This window comes from Antechinus flavipes, chromosome 2 (genome assembly GCF_016432865.1).
Source record: "Antechinus flavipes isolate AdamAnt ecotype Samford, QLD, Australia chromosome 2, AdamAnt_v2, whole genome shotgun sequence".
Classification (NCBI taxonomy): domain Eukaryota; kingdom Metazoa; phylum Chordata; class Mammalia; order Dasyuromorphia; family Dasyuridae; genus Antechinus; species Antechinus flavipes.
This window is the reverse complement of record NC_067399.1, coordinates 475,820,275-475,832,933: the sequence shown is the minus strand read 5'-3', so window position 1 is coordinate 475,832,933 and position 12,659 is coordinate 475,820,275. Positions and strand designations below refer to the sequence as shown.

Sequence of the window (12,659 nt, the reverse complement as noted above, 5' to 3'; positions counted from 1 at the left end):
ATCATCATCATATTTTAATTTCAAATCCCATCTTCTACAGGAAGCCTTCCCCAATCCCTGTTAATTCTATGCCTTTCCTCCATTAATTATTTGTTATTTATCCTATACATCGCTTGTTTTATATTTATTTGTTTTCATATTATTCCACCATTATATTGTAAACTCGTTGAAGGCAGGGACTTTTACCTCTTTTTGTATCCCCAGTACTTAGCACAATGCTTGGCACATAGCAGGCACTTAAAAAATGTTTATTGATTAATGTAGGAAAAAAATCAATAAAAATAAGTCACATAAACAAAAACATTTTTGGATCCTCAATAGTAGTTGAGTATAAAGATATCCTGACACCAAAAAATTTGAGAACTGCTTCTCCACATCAAGATTCCATCTGTACCTTCATTTTTGACCTTAGCAAATAAGAGAACCTAGGACTTGAGCCCATGTTAATACAGGAATTAGACACCTGTTCAGGTGTCTAAAAAGACTATATCTTAGCAAAGGAATATGGCTTCCTTATATTGCTCATGCCATCATGTGTTGTTCTGACCCGTATTGGGCTGCAGATAATTTGCAAACACCCTAGACTATTTTATTTCCTAAAAAAATGTCTATCCAGACTCTCCAGGAAGAAGTCTAAATTTGACTGCAGTACTCAAAGCAGTGCACAATAACTCACTATGAGTTTATTTCAGGCCCTTTGTTTCCTGCATGTTTGAATGCCAATCATTCTAAATCCCTGTCTTCATATACATGGTCTTGCCAGATATTCTTTTGGAGTGGATTTATTCCCTATAATTTTTATACCCAGTGGGGCTGGGACTAAGACTATTTTATGGTTTTATTCTTTTTCCTTGAAGGAGGACCATTTTCCCAGGCCAGTCTGATTATTTGGAATAAAGTGAAAGTCACTTTTTTTTGTTTTTCAACTCTTAGGAGCTGTTCAGTTTAAGTAGAAGTAATAGAATCTGTCCTTTTATTATTAATACTTAAAGCATCTGTGATTTTGTTGGCATGTAGTACTCCTCATACTGGCCAGTTGCACTAAGACTATTAACAATAATAAGCACTAAGACTAATTGATAGTCTTTAAAAGCTTTGAAGCACTAGGGATTTAGCCCATCATTGGTTATGCAATGGTACCAGAAATAGGATTCCCAGGTTACCCTTCAAACCACTGTGTCACACTGTCTCTGAGAAAAAAAAAAGAAATTAAAAAAAAAACAATGACTACCATAATGTCAAAGAAAACAACATTAAAATAATAGTAACAGTAGGTGCTATTATTTTATCCCCATTTTATGGCTGAGACTAAGAGAGATTAAGTGACTTTCTCAGGATAATACAGCCAGTAAGTGAATGAGGCAGAATTTGTATTCAGGTCTTCTTGATTCCAAGTCCAACACTATCTATTGAGCCATTCACCACCAGAATGGTGAATTCAGATTAATTGCAATGACCCAACTCTACTTCCAGAAAACATAATAAATCAGTTCCTTTTTCTTGGTAGACAGGGAGAACACTGTAGGCAACATGTGCCATGGACTGCCAATCCAGTCGGTCATTTTATTAGTTAGTTTTCCTTAACGGTTTCTCTTTATTATAGAGGAGGGGTCTGGAGAACAACTTCTTCAGGAATTACTTGTAATGTGCTTTCTAGAGCCCCCACACTGAAGTGCCAAATATATACCATCTGGACTAGCTCTCTGGAGGATCTCAGGACCAGCCCGAGTCCTTGGTCTTAGTGGAGGAGTGAAGAAGGCAGGAGACCCATGAGGCTGGTCAAAGATGGAGTCTGTATATTTCCAGTCCTCTCAGCCCCTAAATACCTCAGTACGATTACATCACTACAGCACACTGAGCATGTGCCAACTATAGAACCATTACATCACCACGGCACACTGAGCATGTGCCAACTATAGAACCATTACATCACCAGGGCACACTGAGCATGTGCCAACTATAGAACCATTACATCACCACAGCACACTGAGCATGTGCCAACTATAGAACCATTACATCACCACAGCACCATAGCACACTGTGCAAGTGCTAACTATAGCATCCTGCTATTGATAAGTAAATTCCTCTTACTGTAAGTATGCCTTGCTTCAAGTAGAACACAGGCTATCACCACCCCCTAACTCTCAGGAAGGTCGAAACCCCTTAAGGGAGATGGGGAGCCTAACCAGACATTGTCAGCAGGTTCCCTCTGGGCTGAAGGGTCTTAAACCTTACCCAGAGTTCCCCCACTACCTGCAGCCCTCTACAGTTACTAAATTAAAACCAAAAGGCACTTATAAAACATTTTTAAGATGTTGCATCTTTCTGAAAAAGTTAAGGATTGCAATGAATTTGCTGTCATCAACACAAAGTAGTGATAATGATTTCAAAAAAATCCCCATGACTATCATTTCTTTGTCAGCTTTGTTTTATGCAGTCCTTGTTCACTGAAGAAGTAGCTTAATTTTGGAAGCACCTGCCTGCTGCTTCTGGACCACAAGGACTGAGGGGAAGGAGGGAGGGAGGAAATAGTGATTAACTTTGAATTAAAAACTCTACTTGATTAGCTTCATTCATTTAAGTGATTCCCACTTTTACAACCTATAGAAAGGGGATCAATGACCAAATGTAAGCAGCAACATATCTGAATTCAGCTTAATTTCATTTTTTAGATTCTAAATATCACATATTGCATTGCCTAGCTGTAATATATCCCCTGAATTTCTTTTCCTCAGAAGTTTCCTTTGCCTTCTAATAGGTTGTAAGTTAAGTAGCAAGTACTTCCAGGAGAGCTCCCTAATTAAAGGATCTAGGGAAAAAGGGATGAGAAGTGATGATAAGTGAGGTTATGACTTGATATATGATATAGAGAGCATAGAATAATGGAACACAGAAGAAAGGGGACTGCTCAAATCTAATTTATCTCAGAATATTTTTTTTAGAAGTAGTAAGGAGCAATCACCAAAAAAATAGAAAGCAGCCTAAAATGTTTCCATTTCCCTTCCTGGGAAGGAGAAGGGATAGGTAAGAAACATGATCAACATCCTTGTGAATAGCAGCCTGGATGACCTTGAAGTTTCAGCCTGGGTTAAAATCCTAGCTTTACTACTTAGTACCCATGCACTAAAATGACCCTTGCCAGCTTGTAGATTATGATCTCATTAACTCCAAAACTCCTTGTTGCTTCTCAAGATCTGTGTGCTATTTGAGTCCTCAATTGTGCAGAACCTCAGCTTGACCTCCTATTGATAATCTCAATGGCAGACCATACATGAAACATGAATCTTTAAAAAATATTCCATTAAAGAAGAACAGAAAAGTAAATAACAAGCAATTGGATCAGATAATGTACATTCTACATAAAATTGTTGTCATCACCAACAACTCTGGCAGACCGGTGCTTAAATTTGTCCTTTTTTCTGTTTTAATATTTTGTTTTCATCAATTACATGTAAAATGTTTTTATATAATTTTACATTTGTTTTTTAAATTTTGAGTTCCAAGTTCTCCCCCTTCCTTCCCACCCCATCTCCCACATTGAGAAGGCCCATGTGAAGTTGTATACCATGCCTGAAGTCAAGAAAACTCGTCTTCACATGTTCAAATCTGACTTTGGACACATATTTTTGAATATCAGACCCTTCTCAAAGACATTTGATGCAAAGATTTTTCCCAATTAACAATTATCTTTTCTTTTTATTCAAAAATTTTAAAATTCTACGTAATCAAACTGGTTTTTATCTTTTGATTACTTTTATTCTTTGGTTGAGAGTTCTCCCCCATTCATAGTCAAGGGAGTTTTCTTATTCAATCATTCCTGTCAATCTAACTCTTTTGGGCGTTTTCTTGGCAAAGATACTAAAATTTTCTTCTCTAGATCATTTTATAGATAAGAAAACTGAGACAAATAGGGTTAATGACTTGCTGAGGGTGAAAGAACTAGTAGGTGTCTGAGACTAGATTTAGTCTTTGGAAAAGCCTTCTTGGCTCCAGGTTCAGCACATTATCCACTAGGCCACCTAGCCACCCTAGTGGTGAGAGGTACCTTCCTTCATTTTCCTATGTCTTACTTTTCTTTTTTTATCCTAGGTCTCGGGTCCAAAGTTATCATACAGGGTTTTCATGACAATTGTGGTAAGGCCAACAAAACTAACAACTAAAATGCATTTCACGATATTGGAGTTTTGTAGTTCTGTGTCCCTTATCATAATATATAGGTGGATAAATCTGTTGTTTAGGACTTTTAAAATTGCAAATGCAATCCTAGTTAATGAATTGGCATTGCTTGCTAGGTTAAAGGAGAGCTATAACTTCCTAAAGCAAAACTCTATTGTTCTATCATGAAAAGAGCATATATCAAGATTATTCTCCTGGGCAATGGAAAAGCTAATTTAAAGAGAAAACTCCTTAGAATCTTTTTCTGTTTACCTATATAATTCATTGCAATTACAACATTTTCCCTTACATTACTAAACTATTAGGAAAATCTGTCTGTTTCCAAAATTGTTATAATGTCCAGCTTAGCTCAAGTGAAGGTTTTTTTTTCCTTTTTCTGGAGAACCCTAGTTCTCATACAGAATAGATATTATGATTCCTAATCAGAGATAAGAAGGATGAGTCTTTCTGATCCCATTCTCAGCATCTCATTCAACCAATCTCTGCCTGTCACAGATTTTTTTTAATAAAAAGGAAAAGCTTATAAGCCAGCTTTGATGCTGGGGTATGGTTGGGGTGAGCTGCTTTTTTATTGCCACTTCTGCACCTCCTTCACATCCTACAACGATCAACATATGGTACACCCCAAGGTGTTAATACCTAAGGCTAACAAAGGTTCTGGTATCTTCTTCCCCAACCTGTACTAGGTGATCTCAGATCACTGGCATCTGTGCCACCCACGTGGTTGATAGAAAGTAACAGCTGCTTCTGCAACACTCCTGAAATCCCAGAATCTCCAACCAGTATCCATTTGGGGAGATGCTGCTTTCTCTCCTCTCCCCAAGATAATTTGAGATCTCTGACCACATCTTAAATTGGTAGAGATCCAACTAGATATATAGATCTATGGAGTGCCCCTTTTCATCTCCAGTCACCAGAAAACTCTACTATCTACAAAAGATAACCTTTAATAGACTGGTGACCTGTTTCTTTCTTCCCTAAGGGTGGCAGTCACGTAATCATATCAATTCTTCAGAGGGCAATTGCCACTGGGCATAGGAATATGATTGGGAGAATCCAATTAATTTCCCCCTTTCAATACTTTCTGTGAACCCCACAACTATTTCTGACTCATTTGGAAAAAGGAGTAGGGCAAAGGACACTGGAGTGCCTTAGGTAACCCTACTTGTTTCCTGATGTCCTTTATGAGATCACTTACAGGCTGGCAGAGTGTTCCACTACATGAAATTTGAATCCTGGAGAATTAAAGGCTCATTTCTCATATTATGTAATCAATGTGTGCATGTGTGTGAATGTGTGTGTGTGTGTGTGTGTGTGCTGACCAATTGCTTTAAAATAACTACTTCATCCTTGTTTGCCAAGATACCATTAAATTATTTTTGTATATTGCTATGGGAATGGAGCTGTGGGTTAAACAGAAAGTAAAAAAAGCAGAAAGTATGTTAAATTTCTCAAACATTGGGATGTAATAAAATACTCTAGAACCCCCAGAAGTCTGTTAAAGTCATTTCTCACAACTCTTAACAAAGGACAAAAATGTTTATTATTTATTATTCAATATATGTTATTATTCAACATGTTATTATTCAAAATATGTTCATTATTCAATAAACTTTAGTGGTTCCCTTTGACCTCCAGAATAAAACATAAAATATATAGTTTGGTATTTCAAGCTCTTCACAGCTTGTCTCTTTCCTATTTGTCCAATCTTCTTACACTTTATTCCCCTCCATGCATTTAGCTAGGATGGTTCCCTCACTGTTTCTGACACAGGATCCTGTATTTGCCCACTTGGTGCCTTTTTATTGCATATCTTCCAGGGTTAGAATGTTCTCCCCTTTCTTGCCCTTCTTTTCCTTCCTTTTTCCCTTTTCTCTCTTCCTTTTTTCAACTACATTCAAACCCGCTCAAACCCACATTCTAAGAGACCTTTCTCCCTCAGTGCTTTCTCTTTGATATTATCTTCCATTTACATTGTAGACCTCTTGTATGAACATGGCTCTTTGCTTATCACCCCTCTCCCCCATTAGAGCATCAACTCTTTGAGGGAAAGGATTTAGCTTTTGCCTTTCTTTGAATATCCAGGGCTTCATCCATTGCCTGGCACCTAGTAAGGACTAAATAAATAAATGCTTGTTGACTTGACTTGACGCTATGATTAAATAATTTTTTAGGAAAATATAAACTAGTTTTTAATTGAAATGATGAAATCACCTGGATGCTGTCTGTTTCCTGGAAATCATTTAGATTATTCTAAAACCCCTGATAATTTAAATAGAGAAAATAACTGGAAACTTGTCACTAATGACACATTCTCAATACCTGATTGAGGAAGAAGAGATTAAAAAGAGTTTAAGACCCTAGCAGAGGAAGGAATTCTCTACAGAGGAAAGTAATATAAAACACTTACATGAGAGTGCCATATGGTTGTTAGAGAGAAAAAATATATTGTTTCTTTTTTTAAAAAAATAATATTTTATTTTTCCCCAATTATATGTTAAAATAATTTTTTAACTTTTTTTAAGTTTTGAGTTCCAAATTCTATGCCTTTCAACCTCTCTCCCTTCCCCCCTCCCTGAGATAGTAAGCAATCTAATATAGGTTATACATGTGCAATCGTATAAAATATTTCCATGTTAGTCACTTTATTTAAAAAGACTTAAATTTTAAAAAGAATAAAGAAAGAAAGAAAGTAAAAAATAGCATACTTCAGTTTGTTTTCAGACAACCTCAGTTCTTTCTCTGGAGACAGATAGCATGCCTCATCATGAACCCTTTGGAAGTGAATGTCTTAGATCATTGTATTGCTAAGAATAGCTAGGTCATTCACAATTTTTCATCATACAATATTGCTCTTATTGTGTACAGTGTTCTCTGAGTTTTGCTCACTTCACTTTGCATCAGTTCACATAAGTCTTTCTAGTTTTTTTCTGAAATCATCCTACTTGTCATTTCATATAGCACAATAATATTCAATTACAATCATACATCACAATTTGTTCAGCCATTAATGGGTGTTCCCTCAACTTTCGATTCTTGGCCACCAAAAAAAAGGGGCTGATATAAATATTTTTGTATAAATAGGTCTATCCCTTTAAAAAAAACTCTTTGGCATATAGATACAGACCTAGCTGCAGTATTGCTAGATCAAAGGGCATGCATGCTTTTTTAAACCCTTTGGACATAGTTCCAATTGCCCTTCACAAAGATTGGATCAATTCACAACTTCACCAACAGTGTATTAGCATCCCAGTTTTCTCACATTCCAGTCAACATTTATCATTTTCCTTTTTTGCAATATTAGCCAATTTGCTAGGTAAACATTGATCCTTAAGAGTTGTTTTATTTTTCATTTCTCTAATGAAAAGTAATTTAGAGCACTTCTTCATATATGTGTGTATGTGTATGAAAGAGAGAGAGAAAGAGAACTTTGAAAATGTTCAGTTTATCAACTAGGAAATGACTTGTATTTTGATAAATCTGAGTCTGTTCTCTCTATATTTGAGAAGTGAGGTCTTTATCAGAAATATTTGTTGCAAAGATTTCTCCCCAGTTTTCTATTTTCCTTTTAATTTTGATTGCATTGGTATTGTTTGTGCAAACACTTTTTGATTTTATATAATCAAAATTATATGTTTTAGATTTTGTAATCCTCTCTATATTTTGTTTGGTCCTAAAGCCTTCCTTTATCCATAGAGTTGACAGATAAATTATTCCATGCTCTTCTAATTTCCTTATGGTATCATCCTTTATATATAAATCACATAGCCATTTAGACCTTATCTTGGTATATGGTATAAGATGTTGTTCTATACCTACTTTTTTCTAGTTTTCCCAGCATTTTCTGTGAAATCATGAATTTTTGTTCTAAAAGCTTGGTCTTTGGATTGATTATTGCTAAATTACCCTGCTTATTCACTATAATGAAATGTGTACTAGGAATTCCCCCAATTTATTCAGTTGATCCAACACTATTTCTTAGCCAGTACCAAATTATTTTGATGATTTCCACTTTATAATATGAGATCTGGTACTAATAGGCTACCTTATTTCACATTGTTTTCACTAATTTCTTTGATGTCTTAGATCTTTTTTCTTCCAAATGAATATTTTTATGATTTTTCAAACCTTTTGTTTGTTTGGTTGGTATAGCACTGAATAAATGGATTAATTTAGGTAGAACTGTCATTTTATTATATTGACTTAACCTACACACAAGCAATTAATATTTTTCCAATGGTCTATCTACACCTCTCTTTACTGGTGTGAAAAGTGTTGTGTAATTGTGTTCATATAGTTCCTGGGTTTGTCTTGGCAGGTATACTCCCAAACATTTTGTCTACAATTATTTTAAATATATTTTTGATTCTGTCTTTTGCTATTGAACTTTGTTGATAATATACAGAAATATTGATAATTTATGTGGATTAACTTTGCTAAAGTTGTTAATCATTTCCACTAGTTTTTTAGCAAATTCTCTAGGATTTTCTAAGCATAACATCATGTCATGTCCAAAGAATGATACTTTTGTTTTTTCATTCCCTATTCTAATTCTTTCAATTTCTTTTTCTTCTCTTATTGCTATAGTTAACATTTTCGTAACGATGTGTAAATAATAGAAGTGATAATGGACATCCTTGCTTCATTCCTGATGGTAATGGGAAAGCTTCTAGCTTATCCCTATTACAGATAGTGCTTACTGATGGTTTAGATAAATATCGCTTATCATTTTAAATGTAAACTCCATTTATTCTTATGCTCGCTAGTGTTTTTAATAAGTATTGAATTTTTGTCAAAGGCTTTTTCTGCATTTGTTGAGATAATCATATGATTCCTTATTGGTTTTGTTATTGATATGGTCAATTATGTTGATAGTTTTCCTAATATTGAAAATCCCACCTGGTCTTAGAATAAGATCTTTGTAACATCTTGCTGTAATCTCCTTGCTAATATTTTATTTAAAATTTTTACATCAATATTCATTAAAGAAATTGGTCTATAATTTTCTTTATTTTGTCTCTTCCTGATTTAATTATCAATAATATATTTCTGTCATAAAAGGAATTTGGTGGAACTTTTTTTTGCCTATTTTTCCAGATAGTTTATATAGTATTAGGATTAATTGCCTTTTAAATGCTTGGTAGTATTTGCTTGTGAATCCTGGCCCCAGGATTTTTTTCTTAAGGAGTTCATTGAAGCCTTATTCAATTTATTTTCCTAAGATTGGATTGCTGAAGTATTCTATTTCTTCCTCAGCTATCTGAGTAATTTATATTTTTGCAGATAGTAATCCATCTTATTAGGGTTGTCAAATTTATTGGCATATAATTGGGCAAAATAGTTCTTAATAATTGTTTTAATTTCCTTGTCATTAGTGGTAAATTCATCCTTTTCATTTTTGATACTAGTTGTTTGGTTTTCTTCTTTCCTTTAAAAAAATCAAATTAACTAATGATTTATCTATTTAATTTTTTTCATAGTTTCTAATTTTATTTATTAATTCAAAGGTTTTCTTACTTTCAGTTTTATTAATTTTGTCTTTAACTTTCAGGATTTTCAATTTGGCATTAAATTGTTGTTTGATTTTTTTTTTAACTTGTTCTTTTTTCTAGGTTTTTTTTTTTAGTAACATGTCCAATTCATTGATCATCTCTTTATTTTATTTATGTAAGCAATTAGAAACTTGAATTTTCCCATTAAATATCATTTCAGCTGAACCCCTTAGATTTGGGTATGTTGTCTCATTCTTGTCAATTTCTTAATGAAATTATTGTTTCTATGATTTGTTCTTTGATCCACTTATTTCTTAGGCTAAGATATTTAGCTTCTGATTAATTTTTTTACCTATATTTGCCCATTATTGAATATAGTTTTATTGCATTATAATCTGGAAAGGATTCATTTACTAATTTTGCTTTTCTGTATTTGAATTTTAGGTTTTTATGTCCTAATATAAGGTCATTTTTGTGTAGGTGTCATGTATTGCTGAGAAAAAGATACATTCTTTTCTATTCCCATTCAATTTTCTCCAGAGCTCTATCTTATCTAACTTTTCCAGAATTTAATTTACTTCTGTAACTTCTTTCTTGTTTATATTTTGGTTGGATATATCTAATTCTGAGAGGGAAAATTTGAGATTCCCCATTAGTACAGTTTTATTTTTTACTTCCTCCTATAACTCACTCAACTATTTTCTTTTAAAAATTAGGTGCTAGGATGAATACAGAGAGGACTGGCGAGACTTACATGAACTGATGCTAAGTGAAACGAGCAGAACCAGGAGATCATTATATACCTCAACAACGACACTGTTTGAGGAGGTATTCTGATGGAAGTGGATCTCTTCGATAAAGAGAGCTTTAATTGGACATACTGTAACCTATTCAACATATAAAGGACTGATTGCCATCTAGGGGAGGGGGTGGAGGGAGGGAGGGAGGGAAAAATCGGAACAGAAGTGAATGCAAGGGATAATGCTGTAAAAAATTCCCCTGGCATGGGTTCTATCAATAAAAAGTTATTTAAAAAAAAAAGACCCAATGAAATTTGGCAAATGGATGTGACCCATTGTAAAAAAAAAAAAAATAGGTGCTATATCATTTAGTACATGTATGTTTATTTATTGATATAATTTTGTCTATGGTGTTTTTTCAGTAAGATATAGTTTCCTTCCTTATTTCTTTTCATTCAATCTATTTTTGCTTTTGTTTTATCTGATATCATGATTATTATCCCTGCTTCTTTTTTTGCTTCAAATGAAGCATATCTTCTTCTCCAGCCCTTTTCCTTTTCTCTGTATGTCTGTGCTTCAAATATGTTTCTTATAAACAACATATTATAGGATTCTGGTTTTAAATCCATTCTTCTGTCGATCTGTTTCTATTTTATGGTGAGTTCATCTTATTCATAATTAGAGTTATGATAATTAACTGTGCATTTCCCTCCATGTTATTTTCCCTTGTTTAATCTTCTCTCTTAGTCCAACTCTGCACTCCTATCTACCTTCTCTTATCTCCATCCCTTTATACTTCCTTTATATGGATCCCACATCCTTTTATACAGATAGATTTCTGTATCCAATTGAATATTTCAACACAGAAGTTAGGAAATGTCTCAAAGGCATAGCCATGTTCTTGTAAAAAGTAACCATCTGAGTCCTAGATAAGACATATTAATGAAATAGGACAACACATGACATGGAGAAGCAGAGGAGACTAAGAAATGAAAAATTTAAGAGACCCACATACAATCTTTTTTTATTATTAAAAAATCTGAAACCTGTAATTTTCTTTCTATAAGGAACTGCCTTTCTCATTGCAGACCACTATCTGCCCTTCAAGGCAGAATCTTCAAGATTCACCTGGGACAATGAGAGTTTAATTGACTTGAGTAGGACCATTCTACCGTAAGTGTCAGAAGCAACACTTGATTCCTGGCTTCCAAGGCTGGCTCTCTTTCCACAAAGTCAAGTGGCTTTTGCTAGCATTCAGTCTAAACCATGGTCAGAAATCACCGCAAACCAAGTCAGTGTTGGAATGCTGGCAAAGGCCAGAGAAGACATAGATCCCTGTCCCATTTTTCTCTTAACCCATAATAACACATTTCAATTTGGTCTTTTTACATTAAAAAAAAACCCTCAAAATTAAAACCCTCAACTCCAAACAGCTCATTTCAATTAGATAATTATTTTTTGTCTACACCCTTGACTTTATTGCTCATAATGAGGAAATTCCCTCTACCAAGACACATCAGCAACTGTTTTTTAACTTGTAGTCCTAGGAAATGACCAGGGTCACATGGAGAGGGTCAATGACTTTCTCACAATTATGCAGGCAGTATATGGAAAGCATAACTTGGACCTCGGTCTTCCTGACTGAATTCAGTTCTCTACTTCTGGCACCATGGATCATCACCATCATCATCATTAATATACGTTTGAACAAGGCAGTATGATATAGTGTATAGAATGCGGGGTTTGGAATGAAGAAAACTCAAATTTACTTCCTGCTTCTGACATCCACTGGCTGTGTATGATCCTAGGAGAACTTCTTGAGGGCTCTGTGCCTAGGACAACCCCTTAGCTCTCAAGATGGATGACTTCATTTCACATCCTACCTCTTGATATCCTCACCCACATTATCTTGAGCAAATCACTAAAGTTCCCCGAACCTCAGTTTTCTCAGTTATGAAGTGAAGTGATTGTATCTAAAAGCCTCTGAGGTCTCTTCCAGCTTCAGTTTTATAATTGATCCCGTGGCTATGATCCTATGATTGATACCAAAACAAAATTGATTTTCTATTTAATTAAATAGTATAACTACAAGTCTTCACTTGTAAATTTTTAACAAAATAACAACAGTCCTGCATTCCCTTCGTGATTTGTACAATTATAAGATGTCTCTTTTGTTAGAGGAGTTCTTCACATAAGATTGTAGTCAAGGAGCATCAAGCTATTTCAAGAAACATTTGACACATTAATAACA

General features: G+C 34.4%; 1 protein-coding gene across 1 annotated transcript in view; it reads left to right on the top strand.

Annotated features, from left to right (window-relative positions):
- Positions 1-10,591, top strand: part of DPY19L3 (dpy-19 like C-mannosyltransferase 3) — a 112,045-nt gene extending 101,454 nt beyond the window's left edge. The window contains exon 19 of the mRNA XM_051979754.1: positions 10,385-10,591. Coding sequence (XP_051835714.1) covers positions 10,385-10,396 — 12 coding nt within the window. The 3' untranslated portion in view covers positions 10,397-10,591. The remainder of the gene's footprint in view (positions 1-10,384) is intronic.
- The last annotated feature ends 2,068 nt before the right edge of the window (positions 10,592-12,659 follow it).